The sequence below is a fragment of the Schistocerca nitens genome, unplaced genomic scaffold (assembly GCF_023898315.1).
Source record: "Schistocerca nitens isolate TAMUIC-IGC-003100 unplaced genomic scaffold, iqSchNite1.1 HiC_scaffold_380, whole genome shotgun sequence".
NCBI classification, from domain to species: Eukaryota; Metazoa; Arthropoda; class Insecta; order Orthoptera; family Acrididae; genus Schistocerca; species Schistocerca nitens.
The window spans coordinates 1,794,281-1,815,034 of NW_026045914.1; the positions used below are offsets into that span (position 1 = coordinate 1,794,281).

At 41.1% G+C, this 20,754-nt stretch overlaps 1 protein-coding gene across 2 annotated transcripts in view; it reads right to left on the bottom strand.

The window, feature by feature from the left end:
* LOC126230334 (fatty acyl-CoA reductase 1-like) overlaps positions 1-20,754 on the bottom strand; it is a 263,811-nt gene that overhangs the window by 169,168 nt on the left and 73,889 nt on the right. For both annotated transcript variants that reach the window (XM_049942393.1, XM_049942392.1), the window contains exons 3-5: positions 11,251-11,499; positions 8,633-8,778; positions 3,020-3,129 (exon numbers count right to left, since the gene is read on the bottom strand). In XM_049942393.1, coding sequence (XP_049798350.1) covers positions 3,020-3,129; positions 8,633-8,778; positions 11,251-11,499 — 505 coding nt within the window. The remainder of the gene's footprint in view (positions 1-3,019; positions 3,130-8,632; positions 8,779-11,250; positions 11,500-20,754) is intronic.

The following is a 20,754-nucleotide window of genomic DNA, read 5'->3' on the forward strand; positions in this document are numbered from 1 at the left end:
GAGCACGTCAGTCACCTGCTGCCATAGCCCGTTAACGCCAAATTTCGCCGCACTTTCCTAATTAGTATATTCGCCGTAATCCCACATTCATCTCTGCGGTTATTTCACGCAGTGTCACTTGTCAGTTAGCACTGACAACTCTACGCAAACGCCACCGCTCTGTGCTCTTATGTCAAGGCCGTCGGCCAATCTTTTGTCCATGAGGTGAGGCGTAATGCCTGAAATTTGGTATTCTCGGCACCTTATTGACACTGTGGATCGCGGATATTAAATTTACGAAATGAAATGGCCCGTGCCTCTAGCTCAAGCAACCATTCCGCGTTCGAAATCTGTTAATCCCCGTCGTGCGGCCACATTCACGTTGTATACCTTTTCACATGAGCCACCTGAGCACAAGTGGCAGCTCCGCCAACACACCGCCCTTTTATACGTTGTGCACGCGACGCTACCGCCACCTGTACAGGGTTATTACATGTGATTTAAGCGATTTCACAGCTCTACAATAACTTTATTATTTGAGATATTTTCACAATGCTTTGCACACACATACAAAAACTCAAAAAGTTTTTTTAGGCATTCACAAATGTTCGATATGTGCCCCTTTAGTGATTCGGCAGACATCAAGCCGATAATCAAGTTCCTCCCACACTCGGCGCAGCATGTCCCCATCAATGAGTTCGAAAGCATCGTTGATGCGAGCTCGCAGTTCTGGCACGTTTCTTGGTAGAGGAGGTTTAAACACTGAATCTTTCACATAACCCCACAAAAAGAAATCGCATGGGGTTAAGTCGGGAGAGCGTGGAGGCCATGACATGAATTGCTGTTCATGATCTCCACCATGACCGATCCATCGGTTTTCCAATCTCCTGTTTAAGAAATGCCGAACATCATGATGGAAGTGCGGTGGAGCATCATCCTGTTGAAAGATGAAGTCGGCGCTGTCGGTCTCCAGTTGTGGCATGCGCCAATTTTCCAGCATGTCCAGATACACGTGTCCTGTAACGTTTTTTTCGCAGAAGAAAAAGGGGCCGTAAACTTTAAACCGAGACGCATCCAGAAGCTTTAAACTGCGCATACCATCGCCAAATGGAGTTAGCAGTTGGTGGATCTTTGTTGAACTTCGTCCTGAAGTGTCGTTGCACTATTATAACTGACTGATGTGAGTGCATTTCAAGCGCGACATATGCTTTCTCGGCTCGTGTCGCCATTTTGTCTCACTGCGCTCTCGAGCGCTCTGGCGGCAGAAACCTGAAGTGCGGCTTCATCAGAACAAAACTTTATGAGTTTTTCTACGTATCTGTAGTGTGTCGTGACCATATGTCAATGAATGGAGCTACAGTGAATTCATGATATCGCTTCAATCATTTGTAATAGCCCTGTATATGTGCATACCGCTGCCCCATCACTTTCGTCACCTCAGTGTACTTATTCTACGAACCTCTTGACTATAGTCTATGTACCCATGCAAAGACGGGTTGCACTGAAATATGGAAACAATACGAGAAATACACGCTTGAACATACTGTAAATGCAGATTCCACCCAAGATTATTTGGCCACGAACGGCACCTGTGCAGTGTCCTCGCCCGACTAAAATATAGACGGCTGTAAAAGCATATTGGCTTAGTATTCCTGCAGGGGACTTCCAACGACTTGTTGAGTCCTTACCACGTCGAGTTGCTGTACTAGACCGGGCAAAAGGAGGTCCGGCACGATATTGAGAGGTATCCCATGACTTTTGTCACCTTCGTGTACTTTTTCAATACCATTGGAGATCTAACAATCGTAATGAACTATTGCATTATGTACTAATTATGTCTTCCCTTAAACCAAATGTGGCAAAGGCCTTGCCGCAGTGAATACACCGGTTCCCGTGAGACCACCGAAGTTAAGCGCTGTTGGGCGTGGCCGTCACTGGGATGGGTGACCATCCCACCGCCATGCGCTGTTGCCATTTTTCGGGGTGCACTCAGTCAACTGAGGAGCTACTCGACCGAATAGTAGCGGCTTCGGTCAAGAATACCATCATACCGACCGGGAGAGCGGTGTGCTGACTCCACGCCCCTCCTATCCGCATCCTCCCCTGAGGATGACACGGCGGTCGGATGGTCCCGGTAGGCCACTCGTGTCCTGAAGATGGAGTGTTTATTATTATTATTACTTAAATCAAATGTGGAGCAGTAAACTTTATGATGGTTTAGTATCAACGTAACTTTCCCCCTCCTCCCTCCCCTTCAGCATTTGTTGTTAATATAACTATATTACAATTTCTTTTTCTTTTCGTGAGTTGAGTATATAATTAATGACCTTGTCATTAAAATAAACAGTAAGGACATTAACTCATTCACAAAGAAAGATTTGTCGGCTACGGGCTACGGTCTCATCGACGTGTCTCGGCTCTTGTGTTTAGTTGTGGAGTTGGACGCTGCAAACACACGGTGGAGCAGGCTGGCAACGCCCTGTTGTCAGCCCGCCCCACTCGCCCTGCTGCTGCGCTATCAAGTCTTGGACAATTTCAAGGTAACCAGTTCAGTCTGAAATAATTTTCTTCATTAAGCGGGAGCTGTCGTTAACTTTTACAGTTAATGAAGATTTCTTTTCCTTCTAATGCGAATGATCATAAAATAAACTGCCAAGGCTAAGTGGCTGGAACCTTGCATTTCGATTTAGAGAGCAAACATATGATCAGAACAACATTGCCCTCAGTAGTCGTCTCAACACCGATAACCACGAATCAGGCCATATGCAGGATAATTTAGAAATTTTGCACAAGACACCAAAAAGCTACACCTCAACGTGTTAGAAGAAAATACTTACTCACAGCAATGAACCCGTTGGTTCAGGTATTTCATTTGCAGTACATAAGATTAACATTTGTATCTTCTGCTGCTTAGAAAGAGTTTGATTGCCCTACAATTATGATGAGGAATACTTCTGAACCGCTTCTAAAGCTACGAAATTTATCTGCTTAGGGATTAAGGTAATCCTATACTTCGAGAACAAATATATATTGAACTTACCAACGGAAGGCCTGATGACTGAGGCAGGTAGTCCAGCAGCATGTGTGCGTATTAGATCCTCGGCGACCGCTTTGGTGAAGGTGTAAGTGTTTGGCCAATCACCCAGCATCCTGGAACATATTTGCATTCAGAAAAATCCTACTGAATCTGCACCTGAATTAACATAAATCTCCCGAGTGAGAAATTTTAGCACGATTTGAACAAAGGGAGTCACGTTGGAAAACTAATGCATACTAAATGATTACCTATACATCTCACTCTTATATGAAGCTGAACAGCTGGCGATTAGACCATTGTAATTAGTCCTCTGTAACCAATGTGCTAAACTGGTGTGCAAAACTTAAGGACGATGTCAACTAACATTGCTCGACAAAACTTGGAACACACATAGAAAGAACTGTTACAGAATACACTGAAGTGACAAAAGTCACGTGACGCACCCTCCGACGACCCACGTGCGTGATTCACATACTTACTTAAGTTCGTGGGTCGCCTCGTTATGTGATGCGACAGCAGCGCATCTAGCGCCTAAAGTCAGAACTGTAGTGCACGTGACGTTGATGCTTACAGGGTAACGCACCAAAACGAATTGTGCCGACCATCAAAGGTGTTCCATCAGAACAAACTCCACCGACTTGAGTTTCCAAATTGGCAACAAATATTTTAGTTTTATACACACCTGGATAGCCGTATGAATAAGTGCGCCACTTCCAGGATTTTAATTAACGACGCCACATTAGTTCATAACAATGCCAGCCTCGTGTTGACGCGGGACGAGGACGAAGAAAGAAGAAGAGTACTTTAATTTGTATTTTCGTTATTGCCTGTAAGCTGCTGTTGAGCAATGTGTTTCGTACAAAAATGCCTTCTCCTGTTATATTTCTTCACAACAGATTGTGCTTCACTACACAACAAGTAAACAGGTTTACTTTTGTTCATGATGAAGAAGTAATCCTCGTAAGAGAATATACCCAAGCGTCAATAAACGAGATCTTCATTAAACTCAGCAGGTGTGTAGAGAAAACAATAAAATGCAATAAATATTTTTTGATTGTGCACAATTTTACTTTTAAGGAGTAAAACACACCCCAAGAGCTAATTCGGCATATTAGGTTTGGAGGACACGACAATATATAAAAGAAGTTTGTCGTATAAAAGTTAACGTTCTTGAAAACTATATAACCGAATCTTTTATTAATTTGAATTTTTGCGAAATATCACACCAGCTTTAATTAATTCTCAAAAACAAAAACTTTTGTTACAATACAAATTAAAGAAGCTTGCGAGCTACTTTCATCCATGTGTATTAAAGCTGAAATACCATTTTTGCTAAATAAACTGTAACCAACGTGCTGTCAGAGTATTTTCAACATATCTATTTAAAATATCTAAACATTCATTATTTATCTAGTAATTTGGGAATTGGAAACGAAGTTCATGCTGCTTGACAGAGCGTAGGAGAAAGATGATGTTATTAAATTTACTTAATTTACTTTGTGTTTTGATTTTTTTTTTTTACGTTTGACACGCATTTTTTTTATTGATTTACCGTTTTGCGTTTGCATACTGTTTTAATTAAAAATTGTAAATATGTCATTATCATGATGCAAAATCATTACAATAATAATAACCTGTAAATAAATGATTAAAAATAATGTTTACTTAAATCATACACAAAAAGTTAATGAAATTTCTAAGCATAAGATACATGACAGAAAAAACAAAAAAAAGTAAATTCAGCAGGATTTCAAATTGTTGCTAATGATCTTCAAAATATCCTGATTTGCATTAGGCATATTCCAGAACACTGGTAAGGCTTGGCGAAAGGAATTGATTATGTACTAATGATTGCAGCTTGATTATACTGTTTCTCAAGTAATGACTGATATCAAAACCATTCAAAAAATCTAGATTTGAAAATTTTTTCGCAAACTTCACCCAACATTGAAAGCTGTACACATCTCATGACTGTACCTGTGCCACTGAGTCCCTTGCGATCATTAGATCAATTTTATTGACCTCAGGTACGATGCCCTATATGGTTCTTCCACATTCACAGCTCTAAGAATTTAACAATAATACAGATTCCTCTCACTCAATGGGAAACAAAACATGTTTCAAACATCCTTTGACCTGATCAGACGTTTGTTTACCAAGATTGATGCTCTCACAACGACATTTTGGGCTTCAAAAAGAGATCGTCGAATTCTCAGTCGAAACTCACCATTAGTTTCTATTAAAACTATGGAAAGGTGGGAGGTCAATGTGAAAAAATAATTTTGACCATCATACCTGAGGACAAAACTTGGCCATCTGATCACCCCAAAGACTCGATGGCACAGGAACTGACATGGCCTTCAGTGTTGGAAGAACTCTGTGAGAAGTTAGCAAATCTATTTGCATTGAATGATTTTGATGTCAATCTCCACTTGAGGAATAATACAAATATGCTGCAGTCACTAGAATATAATCAGTTCTGTCTGGCCATCTCTTACCAGTGTACATGTAATATGCCTGACACAAATCAGGGTATTTAGAAGATCATTCTTGACAATTTGAAATGGTGCTTCATTTTGTTTCCTTTTGTATTCTCTGTTGTGTATATGATGTGAAGAAATTTCATTGATTTTATGTGTATAGTGTAAAAATAAATTATGTTTTGAGATCTATTTACAGATTATCACTATTGCGAATGGCCTTCCATCATAACAATAATTTACTTATTATTTTCAATTAACAAAATACATGTACGTGAATGGTAAACTAATAAACAAAAATATAGATGTAAAGTGCAAAACAAAACATTTCAGACACAAAACAAATTAAGTAAAATTAATAGCTAGACCAATAATGAAGGTTTAGATATTTCAACTAGGCTTGTTGAAAATACTCTGACAGCAGATTGTATACAGCATATTTTCCAAAAACGGTGTTTCAGAAACCAGATTTTTTTATATATGGAGATATGTAGCTCGAAAGCTACTTTAATTTCTATTGTAATAAAAGTTTTCACTTTTCAGAATTAATTCTGGTGGAATATTTTGCAAAATTTCATATTATTACAATATTCAATTATACAGTTTTTTAGAATGTTAATTACATATCAACTTTCATATCAGGAACATTTTTCTACATATCATCGTTTCGAAGATATTCTCTCCAAACCTATGATGCCAAATTAACTTATGGGGTGTGTTTTACCACTTTAAAGCGAATTGGGTAAAAACAGACAGAAATATGTTTTCCATTGTTTTGCTTTTTCACCAATATTGTTTAATGACTCTAGTGAATTTCGCCTTGTCAGTCCGTTTTGCCTGGAATTGTCTATATTCAGCATCTACTTTTCTCTTCTGACTGCTGGACATTTTGCGAACGAACTCTGTGTAGGCACACGATATTAACAAAACGTTATGCATGAACCGTTGACTGATAACTGTTTTATTCACCAAGTTATGGCCTCTGCTGATGTTGCTTAGAATGTCATGTTTCGCATGTAGTGAGTAATTTTCGTGCCATTCTCACCTAATAACAACGTTTGCGATTTATCAGTGTATCACGGACTCAGGCAGTACGTATTAAGCAACGTATGTGTTGTCAGCGCTGATCCAGAGGCGAAAATACTTCTCCCAGCACCGATTCAAAGTGCTGAGCTGCTTGCCCCATTCTCCGCATGCGCATCAGCAATGGGCAGTAACTTTGCATTCAGACTAAAAAGTGTTTCTCTTTGTGGTTCAAATCCAGCGGCCGCCTAATTGCATTGTACATGCACAGAGTAAGCATCATTTGCTACAAGATCGAGGCGAGCCGAGTGTCGACGGAAATTTATGAAAATGAGAGCACTTCGCTGTCTCTCCACGAATTTCTTCCGTGGGCCAGAATATATTCGTACAGTTCCCCACCCATGCCTTAATTCTGAAGTATTGTCTCATGCCGTGATGTTATGATTACAGATACTCCAGAGTCACTTATCGAATTATTTGATGGAGTAACTGATGTGCATCGGTGGCGAGTTTCAAAGTCTGACTCATTTATTATGACCTTTGATTATCCAATGCTGGACACATCCCTCCGACTGAATGTACGGTCCGGGGTCCCAAACGCACTGCGCTGTTTTAAATGTCGACGCTATGGCCAAACACAGCGTGAACCAGAAGGAAAAGAAGAATGAAGAGGTTAAAATAACCAAGCGCTTATCCTTTGCTGGGGTACAAAAGTAATACAAGTCCATGTAACCAGCCACGTTCATGACATCAATTGTCTCATTGGTTAAGAAAGGTAGACATGTCCACACAAACTCACACGAACGACGTTAGCACGAATACATGCTACTGCAAGAGTAGTAGCTAAGCAACTACTGTTTTCATAGCAGTAACAAGAAGACCAATCTTTGAAAGTTCTGAGAGCACCAATAAGCAGCCAGGCCTCAAGGAAGGCTGCAACAAAATATAGCCAGAAGTATTCCGAAATGTATATATCGAATATAATTGGCACTGAAAGAGAAAAGGTACATGAACAAACAAAAAACATAAAGGGGTATGTACAAACCCATCAGACCATCAAACGATAGTGTCGAGTCGACGTATGAGTATTCACACGACCTAGTCGTCAATTACGAATACAGCTCCTTGCTTTTCTTACTCAACAGTAAATTGCAGGCAGTTGCTACAACAGTCCCTGCGCCTTATAGGACGGCACTGGGCTCGTTAGATCCCCCGTCCCCCCAAATAATGACTACACAGTTCCTTAGGATTTCAGTGATCTTCTTCTGCAGTTACCCCAACAGTTCACTCTTTGAGGAGATTTTAATACACGTAATATGTTGTGAGGATTTCGGGAACCTCATCTCTTCTGAAGCATTCTCTGCCATAGACGTCACAAAATGCTCTTATGCCGCACGGGTTAGCCGCATGGTCTCGGGGGCCTTGCCACGGTTAGCGCGGCTCCATCTGTCGGAGGTCCGAGTCCTCCCTCCGGCATGGGTGTGTGTGTTGTCCTTAGCGTAAGTTAGTTTAAGTTAGATTAAGTAGCGTGTAAGCCTAGGGACCGATGACCTCAGCAGTTTGTCCCCATAGGGACGTATCACAAATTTCCAAAATTTCCAAAAAAATGCTTTAATGCGCTCGCTGGTATGGCTCAGTGGAGGAATGGTCGGTGATACGCACTCCAGCGATAACATTTCCATCTGTATTCACCTGAAAGAGCAAACTGTGCTACAATGTAGGCTGCCAAAGTGGATGTTCAGAAAGACTAATCGTTGTAAAATTGAGAAGAATTACAGGACTTGTTGGTTGGGATGAGCAGTATAATGAGTACAGTATATATAATTTAAGTAAAATTGAAGATGGACAAAAACAATGAGATGTAACAGAGATGAGATTAATGGTAAATTTAACATGAACTATGCCACCTCCCAAGTGAAGGATTTTATTACCTTCACTACCTCTGTAATAAAAACTGGCAGCAAATGTGTACAGCAAGTGTTTCAAAAAAAGGGTTAATTACAGCCTCTTTTCTCTATAAGTATAAAAAGTATAGTTTAGGGCTGCATGTAGGCTGGTAAAAAGTACTGATAACCCCCTCTAGAGCAGAAAGTATCGAAAGTTAATCACTCACAACGGTAGTAGCTGCGCCAGTTGTTCGTCGTCCATGACGCTGACCAGTTTTATTAGCTCTTCAGCGCTCAGTTTTGGAGGATAGAACTTCTCATCGATTTCGTCTCTGGGGGCATTCGAATACGCCGTCGACATGTAGACGAAAGCCTGCAATCAAGAAATTACGCTAAGTTTCTTGGTCGCCTTTGTAAATGTTATAGGAGTACTTCCTGGAAACTAAAAAGTAGATTTCTTCTGCGCCCTTCTAAACTCATACCCACTATCACACCTAATAATCATCATAGGAGATGATTTCAAGTACAGCGGCAAAAGGCTAAGGTTTGTGCACTTCTCCTGGTTTAATTTTTGTGCAAACTCTGACTAATCTTGGTCTGCATTTGTCTACTGTCTTTCGAAAAGCTACATTCATGTGTTGATACGACTAGTGATTAACACCGTCGCGATACCGTGATGGTTTGGCACGTGATCGCGAACAGCCAGAGGCGTTGTCAACACTTAACCAGTAGCATATGGCCCCTTCAAATCATGCTGGTGATGGAGTGTTACGGCGGTCTCCCGTTCCGAATGAGCTGTGGAGTTGGCCAGCTATTACTGTTGATCACGTTCTTTTGACTATAAGTTATTTAAAAAGAACGTATTTCAAATATTTCGGTCTGCAGACATACATTACTTATGTTGATTTTTTTATGAAATCCGTATACTGACTTTGTTCCCTTGGGCGCCAATTATCACTCACGACTGGCTTAACTGTGGCATTCGGTTTTTCAATTAATTTATTTTTCAAGGCACAGTAGTTACATTTCGTCTTTGCTAAACTCTTCCATAGAAATAATTTATGTAATTAAGTCTTGTGCCTCCACTGCAGTTCATCAACCAGGCCTTTTCTTCATAGTCTAGCCTACGAGCAATGCATGAACGGGGAGATGTACACTCATGCACATAAATTAAGGTAATTGCAGAATGTGGTGCCCCACTACGTGGCACTACACAAAACTGGCGCTGATAGCATAGACACATAGGGAACCCACACGACACAGATCTGTAAGTCCACAGTATTGGTGATAAGTTGAGAAAACCGTCCCAAAACGCATGTACTACAAAACGCCACTGTTTCCTGCGCATGTACTCCGACATCAATATGGGATATGATCGCCATGCACACACACACAGGCCGCACAACGGGTTGGCATATTATGGATCAGGTGGTCAAGCAGCTGCTGGGGTATAGCCTCCCATTCTTGCACCAGTGCCTGTCGGAGCTCCTGAAATGTCATAGGGGTTTGAAGATGTTCAGCGATAAGTCGACCGAGAGCACCCCAGACGTGCTCGATGGGGTTTAGGTCTGGAGAACAGGCAGGCCATTCCATTCGCCTGATATCTTCTGTTTCAAGGTACTCCTCCACGATGGCAGCTCGGTGGGGCCATGCATTATCATCCATCAGGGGGAAGGTGGTACCCACTGCACCACTGAAAAGACACAGACATGCTGGTGCAAAATGACGTCCCGATACACCTGACCGGTTGCACTTCCCCTGTCAAAGACATGCAGGGGTATACGTGCACCAATCATAATCCCAGCCCTCACCATCAAACCACGACCTCGATACACGTCCCTTTCAAGGACATTAAGGGGTTGGTATCTGGTTCGTTGTTCACGCCTGATAAAAACCCGGCGAGAATCACTGTTCAGACTATACCTGGACTCGTCCGTGAACGCAATGTGTGACCACTGTTCCAATGACCATATACTGTGTTCTTGACACCAGGCTTTACCGGCTCTCCTGTGACCAGGGGTCAGTGGATGCACCTTGTATGTCTCCGGGCGAATAAACCTTGTCTGTTCAGTCGTCTGTAGACTGTGTGTGTGGAGACAACTGTTCCAGTGGCTGCGGTAAGCTCCCGAGCGAGGCTACCTACAGTATTTCGTGGCCGTCTGCGGGCACTGATGTTGAGGTATCGGTCTTCTTGTGGTGTTGTACACTGTGAATGTCCTGTACTGTAGCACCTCGACACGTTTCCTGTCTGCTGGAATCGTTGCCCAAATCTTGAGATCACACTTTGTGGCACACGGAGGGCCCGTGCTACGACCTGCTGTGTTTGACCAGCCTCCAGTCGCCCTAGTATTCTACCCTTCATAACGTCATCAATATGTCTTCTTTGAGCCATTTTCAACACACAATCGCTATTAGCGCGTCTAAAAACGTCTGCACACTTACTCGCTGCACCGTACTCTGACATGCACCAACACACCTCTGCGTATGCGGACTGCTGCCATCGCCACCGTGCGACAACCGCAGGTCAAATACACAGCATGGTCATATCCCGAGGTGACTTAAACCTGCAAATCGCCCACCAGGGCGTTGTTTCACCATGTATCAGCATTATCGGTAATTTATGAGCATGAGTGTATTTGTATAGTACAATTATGAATTCTAAAACTGACTAAATGATTTATCGTTCTAAACAAAATTTAATAGTTATAAGGTTCACCTTTCCATTCCTCCTCAGTAGCTGGATAAATATGCTTTACTCTGAATAAGTCTGGGCATACTTCACCTTAGAATTAAGATAACCGGAACTAGGACAGCATGTACCTGATTAATCTGAGCCACAATTCACCTTTAGGTTGGGCATACGCTTGGCGAGTGCGATGATCTCGCGGGTGGAGACCACATTGGTGATGGTGGCGGTCCGGAGGTCTGCGTCGAACCTGACATTGGCAGCTAAGTGTAAGACGACAGACACCTTGCTGGTTAGCTCAGCAGCGTCTACAGTGCTGATCCCCAGGCCTGGCTGAGTGCAGTCGCCCGCTATGGGTACCACCTTCTGTAGGTAGTCAGGACACTCCTGGCGAGCCCTGCTGAAGATCTGAGGACAGGACAAGTAAAGCGCCTCGCTTTGGAGCGCCAGTTTGCTCTGGGCAGGATGTAACACAAAAGTATTATTAATTGATCTCTACAGGGCGGTCAGAAATTGTGTGAAATTCTTGTTTGGATGTTACAGGGCATGTTGTATTGAGACATAAATGTTAAGAAAGAAATTCGATACGTTGCTCCGTTTCCGAGTTATTTAGCATAGAATTTAGCCAATCGGGGCGTCGCGCGCTTGCATTCAAGCGGCCTGCCAGGGGCTTTGTCTCGTTAGCTGAAACTTGTATTTACGAGCGCGACGATCAGATTGCCTACCTTCAATGCTAAATAACTCGGAAATGGCGCAAAGTATCGAATTTCTTCCTTAACATTTATGTCTCAGTTCAACCTGCCCTGTAACATCCCTACAAGCATTTCACGCATTTTCTGACCATCCTGTATATCGTCTTTTGAGCAGTTTAGCTACTACTGGACGATGTAACAATGGAATTACTCGAATTTTTTTAGGTGCTGGACAAATAATGTTCCATCCAAAACAACTGTTTTACAAAACGGAATGTGGAACTATATTCCGTGGAACTGTATACCATTTTCGTGAACGAAACTGTTCAAATTTTTAGAGTTACATTAACTTTAGTCGCAGCGAGTGATGTAACAAGTGTTGAGTTTGTGAGGAATAGGAAGTTGATGAGCTGTGTGAGTTACTACTAACAACAGACTGATTTAATTACAATTCAGAGAATCCTGATGGACGAACGTCAGCTTGCAATAGCCTTGTGTACATGCCCAAATTACAAGCTTAGGAAGGTGTGGTGTGCGTACTGTAAGACCTTCGGTACACACATCATCAGATTATTTGGCGTGTCGCCCTAACGAAGTAGGCGAGTGTCAGCAATATTCTCGTGATCTTATCGTGGCGTGTTTATCTTCTGCCGTTAGGTCAGACGATAGAAATGCCACTTGCACGCTTGGAGTAGCAGATTGACGGTGACCAACTTTAAACAGAACTTGATTAATTTTCACACACATTTATTTAAAAAATAACAATCACAAACCTTACTTAACTTGATTCTGGATGTTATTTACAATTGACAATCTGAAGTTCCTTTGGTCTTGGTACGTTAATGTTATTCTCACATATCTGTGATACTTGACAAAGTGTCTATTCATTTACCTTCATGGCTATGTACAAGAATATGGTAATCTTATTAGGTGCAGACTGAAACTTGACTATAGACTGGTACAGACAAATGTAGACTGGTACAGACTAATGCAGACTGGTACAGACAGGTACAGATAAATGCAGACTTGTACAGACTAATGCAGACTGACTAATTGGAGGTCTGTACACTCGTTATAATACCTCGAGCGTTCAGGTATCACTGCGCGAGTATGATCTGTGAGGAGAAGAGGTTCTATGTTAGCATTAATCTCATTGGCTGCGTTACATATTACTACGCGGATTGGCGGAAGCAGAATTTGGTCCGTCTCTAAGACAGCGCCATCTCGTACTGCGGAGACGGACGAGCGCTGCGCCTGCGCTGTTGTGCTTAGCGGGGCGTGCTCTATTGGGAAAGTTGTGTACACGCTGACTACGCGGAAGTATGTACACAACAGAAGGGGAAATATAAATAATGCACTGCCTAACAAAAGAAAATGAAAAACTAAGCAGGGGAAGAGGAAACAAAATTAAACTTCACTGGCCTGGATTCATTTAGGAAGGGTGTCATAAAGTCGTTGTGTCCTCTCCTGAGGCGAGCTGACCCACAACTGTTGGCTCCTCATTTCCTGACTACTGGTACAGGGACTGAGTTGAGATATGAGCTGGCCCCACAGATGTTGCATTGGGAACAAATATGTGGGCCTTACTAGCCATGGGAGTACCTCGAAACCACTCAGACTGTTCATAGAGGCATGTATGTGGACGACCATTGTTCTGTTGAAAAATGGCACCAAGGTATCGTCGCAGGTAAGGTAGCACAAGAGAACACAGGATGTCTGTGCGATATCATTCTGACATCACACTTCTCAATCACCACCAGACGTGACCTGAAGTCATACTTGATTTCGTGTCGCACATTGTCTTTTGGAAGAAAGGGACCTCTTCCCATGCCGCCGCCATGCGCAGCGAAGAACCTGGATTCATCACTGAACGTAATGCAACGCCACTGACCAGCATACCTCCCAGACCATGCATAATTCAAAATACAGCTGTTTGCATTGTGGTGTTTACGCCAGCAAACGCTTATGACAGTATTAGTCGACCAAATTATTATTGCTTTCGGAGTGAGGGTGCTTCAGTCAGCTTATCGTGAGTTTTTATCGCGGTATTTCTCAAAGACACGCTGAAACACTTGGTAGTATACGCACAACTGTTTTGAACTCATTCACACCGCAATGCCTTTCCAGCACTGTACTTGTTCAATGTAACGTCAACGCGTTTCATTGACGCCAAGTGCAACAATATTGTGGTCGGGTAGTAATTCTCGAGTGACCTGCTCGCAGACTTCGAAGAATAATGCAAAATAATAAAGAATGCTGCCTGCTCTTGGGTGGCAGGTGCAAATGTCAAGGAGATTAAGAAATTATGTTATATCATAAATAAAAGAAAACTTACACCTTACGTAACTGAAATTTTTTCTTGTATACCACTCATGTTTTCCGATTCATATTTTGCATCTCCAATGGTCTACAATAAATACAAAATTATGTATACAAGTTTTGCATGGATTCCTTGGCAGTTTGCTTGAGTCTAGCTACTTCTATCTATAATTATACCGTTGTGCTTTTTATTTATATTCATTTTTCATGTGCATGCAGCATGCAACCACTTGTTGTTCTATATGCACGAAATGCACATACTAAATATTACCTTCTGCATAACTTGTACTATAGTATACTGTGCATGCTTGCACTACTTACTCATATGACTGACTGAGGGTTCATGGGAGCTGTAGGAGTGGAGAATGCAATGATGTTTTGAGATAGGGATGGAGTATGTGTAGGTGATAGGGCACTGTGTGTGTGTGTGTGTGTGTGTGTGTGTGTGTGTGTGTGTGTGTAATTTTTTAAATTCCCTTATTTTCGTTATTTTCTTTTTTATGTTTATTTATTTTATATCCGTAGTTTGAATAATAGTCCTCTTTATGGCTTTTTTGATCATTGAGTATATTTTCTTTTTTTATGGCCTTCTCTATGAAATTCCCCCCCCCCACCCCATGAACCATGGTTGGTTTGGTTGTTTGGGGAAGGAGACCAGACAGCGTGGTCATCGGTCTCATCGGATTAGGGAAGGATGGGGAAGGATGTCGGCCGTGCCCTTTCAAAGGAACCATCCCGGCATTTGCCTGGAGTGATTTAGGGAAATCACGGAAAACCTAAATCAGGATGGCCGGACGCGAGATTGAACCGTCGTCCTCCCGACATGAACCATTCACCTTGCCGTTGGAAAAGAGGCTTGCGTGCCTCAGCGATACAGATAGCCATATCGTAGGTGCAACCACAACGGAGGGGTATCTGTTGAGCGTCCAGACAAATGTGTGGATCCTGAAGAGGGGCAGCAGATGTTTCAGTAGTTGCGGGGGCAACAGTCCAGATGACTGACTGCTCTGACCTTAGAACAGTAACCAAAACAGCCTTTCTGTGCTGGTACTGCGAACGGCTGAAAGCAAGGGGAAACTACAGCCGTAATTTTTCCCAAGGGCATGCAGCTTTACTGTATGGTTAAATGATGAAGGCGTCCTCTTGGGCAAAATATTCCGGAGGTAAAATAGTCCCCCATTCGGATCTCCAGACAGGGACTACTCAGGAGGACGTCATTATCAGGAGAAAGAAAACTGGCGTTCTACGGATCGGAGCGTGGAATGTCAGATTCCTTAATCGGGCAGATAGGTCAGAAACTTTTTAAAGGGAAGTGGATAGGTTAAAGTTAGACATAGTGTGAATTAGTGAAGTTCGGTGGCAGGAGCAACAAGACTTTTGGTCAGGTGAATACAGCGTTATAAATACAAAATCAAATAGGGGTAATGCAGGAGCACGTTTAATAATGAATAAAAAAATAGTAGTACGGGTAAGCTACTACAAACAGCATAGTGAACGCATTATTGTGGCCAAGATAGACACGAAGCCCACGCCTACTACAGTAGTACAAGTTTATATGCCAACTAGCTCTGCAGATGATGAAGAAATTGATGAAATGTGTGATGAGATAAAAGAAATTATTCAGATAGTGAAGGGAGACGAAAATTTAATAGTAATGGGTGACTGGAATTCGACAGTAGGAAAAAGAAGAGAAGGAAACGTAGTAGGTGAATGTGGATTGGGGCTAAGAAATGAAAGAGGAAGCCGCCTGGTAGAATTTTGCACAGAGCATAACCTAATCATAGCTAACACTTGGTTCAAGAATCATGAAGGAAGGTTGTATACATGGAAGAACCCTGGAGATATTAGAAGGTTTCAGATAGATTATATAATGGTAAGACAGAGATTCAGGAACCAGATTTTAAATTGTAAGACATTTCCAGGGACATATGTGGACTCTGAGCACAATCTATTGGTTATGAACTGTAGATTAAAACTGAAGAAACTGCAAAAAGGTGGGAATTTAAGGAGGTGGGACCTGGATAAACTGAAAGAATCAGAGGTTGTACAGAGTTTCAAGGAGAGCACAAGGGAACAATTGACAGGAGTGGGGGTAAGAAATACAGTAGAAGAAGAATGGGTAGCTTTGAGGGATGAAGTAGTGAAGGCAGCAGAGGATAAAGCAGGTAAAAAGACGAGGGCTGCTAGAAATCCTAGGGTAACAGAAGAAATATTGAACTTAATTGATGAAAGGAGAAAATATAAAAATGCAGTAAATGAAGCAGGCAAAATGGAATACAAATATCTCAAAAATGAGATCGACAGGAAGTACAAAATGGCGAAGCAGGCATGGCTAGAGGACAAATGTAAGGATGTATGTCTTACCAGGGATAAGGTTGATACTGCCTACATAAAAATTAAAGAGACCTTTGGGGGAAAGAGAACCACTTGTATGAATATCAAGAGCTCAGATGGAAACCTAGTTGTAAGCAAAGAAGGGAAAGCAGAAAGGTGAAAGGCGTATATACAGGGTCTATACAAGGGCGATGTACTTGAGGACAATATTATGAAAATGTAAGAGGATGTAGATGAAGATGAAATGGGAGATATGATACTGCTTGAAGAGTTTGACAGAACACTGAAAGACCTGAGTCGAAACAAGGCCCCAGGAGTAGACAACATTCCATTAGAACTACTGACAGCCTTGGGAGAGCCAGTCCTAACAAAACTCTTCCATCTGGTGAGCAAGATATATGAGACAGGCGAAATACCCTCAGACTTCAAGAAGAATATAATAATTGCAATCCCAAGGAAAGCAGGTGTTGGCAGATGCGAAAATTACCGAACTATCAGTTTAATAAGTCACGGCTGCAAAATACTAACGCGAATTCTTTACAGACGAATGGAAAAACTAGTAGAAGCCGACCTCGGGGAAGATCAGTTTGGATTCCGTAGAAATATTGGGGCACGTGAAGCAATACTGACCCTACGACTTGTCTTAGAAGCTAGATTAGGGAAAGGCAAACCTACGTTTCTAGAATTTGTAGACTTAGAGAAAGCTTTTGACAATGTTGACTGGAATGCTCTCTTTCAAATTATGAAGGTGGCAGGGGTAAAATACAGGGAGCGAAAGGCTATTTACAATTTGTACAGAAAGCAGATGGCAGTTATAAGAGTCGAGGGACACGAAAGGGATGCAGTGGTTGGGAAGGGAGTGGGACAGGGTTGCAGCCTCTCCACGACGTTATTCAATCTGTATATTGAGCAAGCAGTGAAGGAAACAAAAGAAAAATTCGGAGTAGGTATTAAAATCCATGGTGAAGAAATAAAAACTTTGAGGTTCGCCGATGACATTCTAATTCTGTCAGAGACAGCAAAGGACTTGGAAGAGCAGTTGAACGGAATGGATAGTGTCTTGAAAGGAGGATATAAGATGAACATCAACAAAAGCAAAAGAAGGATAATGGAATGTAGTCGAATTAAGTTGGGTGATGCCGGGGGAATTAGAGCAGGAAATGAGACACTTGGGGTAGTAAAGGAGTTTTGCTAGTTGGGGAGCAAAATAACTGATGACGATCGAAGTAGAGAGGATATAAAATGTAGACTGGCAATGGCAAGGAAAGCGTTTCTGAAGAAGGGAAATTTGTTAACATCGAGTATAGATTTAAGTGTCAGGAAGTCGTTATTGAAAGTATTTGTATGGAGTGTAGCCATGTATGGAAGTGAAACATCGACGTTAAACCGTTTGGACAAGAACAGAATAGAAGCTTTTGAAATGTGGTGCTACAGAAGAATGCTGAAGATTAGATGGATAGATCACATAACTAATGAGGAGGTATTGAATAGGATTGGGGAGAGAGAAATTTGTGGCACAACTTGACTAGAAGAAGGGATCCTTTGGTAGGACATGTTCTGAGGCATTAAGGGATCACCAATTCAGTATTGGGGGGCAGCGTGGAGGGTAAAAATCGTAGAGGGAGACCAAGAGATGAATACACTAAGCAGATTAATAAGGATGTAGGTTGCAGTAGTTACTGGGAGATGAAGAAGCTTGCACAGGATAGAGTACCATGGAGAGCTGCGTCAAACCAGTCTCAGGACTGAAGACCACAACAACAATTACTATTAAATTATCTTCCTGCAGAGTTAGCATTCCCATTCTTTGCTGTTACACCATAAGAGTGCCGTATCTCTTTTTATTCCAGTGTGATGGTGATTTTCCTTTATTAAATGTTCTGCATATATGAAATGGGTATGTTCACTCTTCAGTAATCTTACATGAACTTTGTACCTGATTCTTGCAGCCAACACAGTATATTTAGAGCTGCAGCTATTACATATTAGTTTATACGTTCCTGAACTGTTGAATTGACCTTTCTCTTCTGTCACAGTTCTTAATTTCTTCTGCATTGACGAATTTGAATGTTATTTTTATTTGTAGCCATCTTTTTCTTAATTTTGCTGTTTTAACTGTAAAAGCAACAGTTATAAAAACAAACATAACAGGTTAATGCTATTGAATAGACAGAAAAGTTTGAAAACTCGTTGAAAGATTTTAAACTGCACTCACAAGAAAAGAGAAACAAAACTTAGTACAAAATATCCAGCAGCAGAAGTGGTTAGAAGTTAACCCAACTTACATAAAGACCACTTAGATATGAGATCAGCTATTAATTTCAACAGTGCTCCCACAAATAACATTACAAAGTTTGCACACAAATACTTTAAAGAACATTTCAAGCTAGCGAATAACAGAAATATAAAAAAAAAAACGCCTTAGATCCAACCCAAAAAGCAAAAGATACACACATCACATCAACTACAAAATTATAGCTAACCCAAAAAGCCAAAGATACACACATCAGATCAACTACACAATTGGTGTTCTTTGACATGAAAGACATGTGCACCTCAATTCCACTTGTGACAACAATTAATATTGTAAGATAACAATTGACAGGAAATGCAGACGTCCCAAAACCAGTATAAAAGAACTTATACAAGTAATAGAAGTGGTCACTGAACAAAACTTCATTCAATTTAACAGTTCATTCAATCTACATAAGGAACTTCTACCAATGGTAAGCCCAATCTCATACATACAAGCAGATACCCAAATGAATCACACAGAAAACAAATTTTTTTCAGAAATAATGGTAACAAATATATTTAAATATAATACATGGACACAAATATGTAGATATCATATACCTCACAGATGAATCACAAGGACATATAAGCATTTTACACCAACAGATAAACAACAAACACCACAACATCCAGTTCGCCATGGAAACAGTAACAGAGGAGGCAATACACTACCTCGACCTACAATTTCGTAAAATGTAACAAAAGGCCCAACTTCAACGTTTTCAGACAGGAACCAGCTACAGACATAACATGTAAAGGGGTTTCAGTACTTCTACTAGTGACAAAAATTGTTAACTAGTGTATTATTTATTTATTGTGTGACATGTTTCGAGGGTATACCTCATCATCAGTCTATATGGCACTATAAAAACAATTTCGCAATAGGATCACGCAGATTATAAACAGCCTTTTCGTAAATGCTGTGGTTAACCTGTGGAAGAAGAGAAAACCTAGACAGAGGCAATGTCACAGTCACTTACTTCGTTCTTATCACATGGCAGTCTCGTTGTGATGCGTTTAGGTTTGTCCATTTCTGTGGCTCCCTTTGCTTTCTTGATCACTGTTCACAAATTTTCACATACGTACCAGTAACTTGGAAACACGATCACAAAAACAAATGTGTAGTGCAGTGGACAAGATGGCGGTCAAAATATAGCTGGTTTCTATTTGACTATCGATCTGTCAATCTATGTGGTGACAGTTGTTTGCAATGTCTTCTGCACAACTTGTTATCGTATTACAAATGTAGGTTGACGAAATACATTACAAATTGAGCACCAGTAAGATACAAATGATGATATAAAAACTATTTAGTTTACACAATTCTATGCTACTGCTGGGGCTAGAATAAATGACTGTGATTATTCCAAGTGTACTGTAGTGAAATTGGAAAAGAAATGCGAATTTCTGAAGTCTGTCATTTCATTCAGAATCTCGTTAATCCCCATCTGGATATGGATGAATATTTCCATTTCTTCCAGGATGTACGTTTTCCAGCTCTTCTCTAAATTATGTTGTATTATGTTGTCTATTGTAACGCAGTGTCCTATTTCATTTATATGTTTCGCTATAGCTGATTTATTCGGATTGCCAAGTCTGAAACAGTCAATGTGTTCCTTAAAGTACGTTTTAAAACTTCTTCCCATTTGGCCAATATAATATGTATTGCAATGACTGCACGTAATTTTATCAATTCCTGATTTGTTCAGTTTCTCTTTAGGATGTAATATATCATGTACCAACAGAAGTGATCCTGATGTCTGTTTTTTTAAAACATTATTTTGACTATTTTTCGACCGCGACTGTCAAAAAATGTGTAAAGGTTTTTGAGTACAACTACCAGTCACAAAAATTGTTAACTAATGTATTTTTTTATTTATTGTGTGACATGTTTCGAGGGTATACCTCATCATCAGGCTATATGGCATAATGAACAATTTCGCAATAGGATCAAGCAGATGTTAAAGAGCCTTTTCATAAATGCCGTGGTTATCCTGTGGAAGAAGAGAAATCCTAGTAAGAG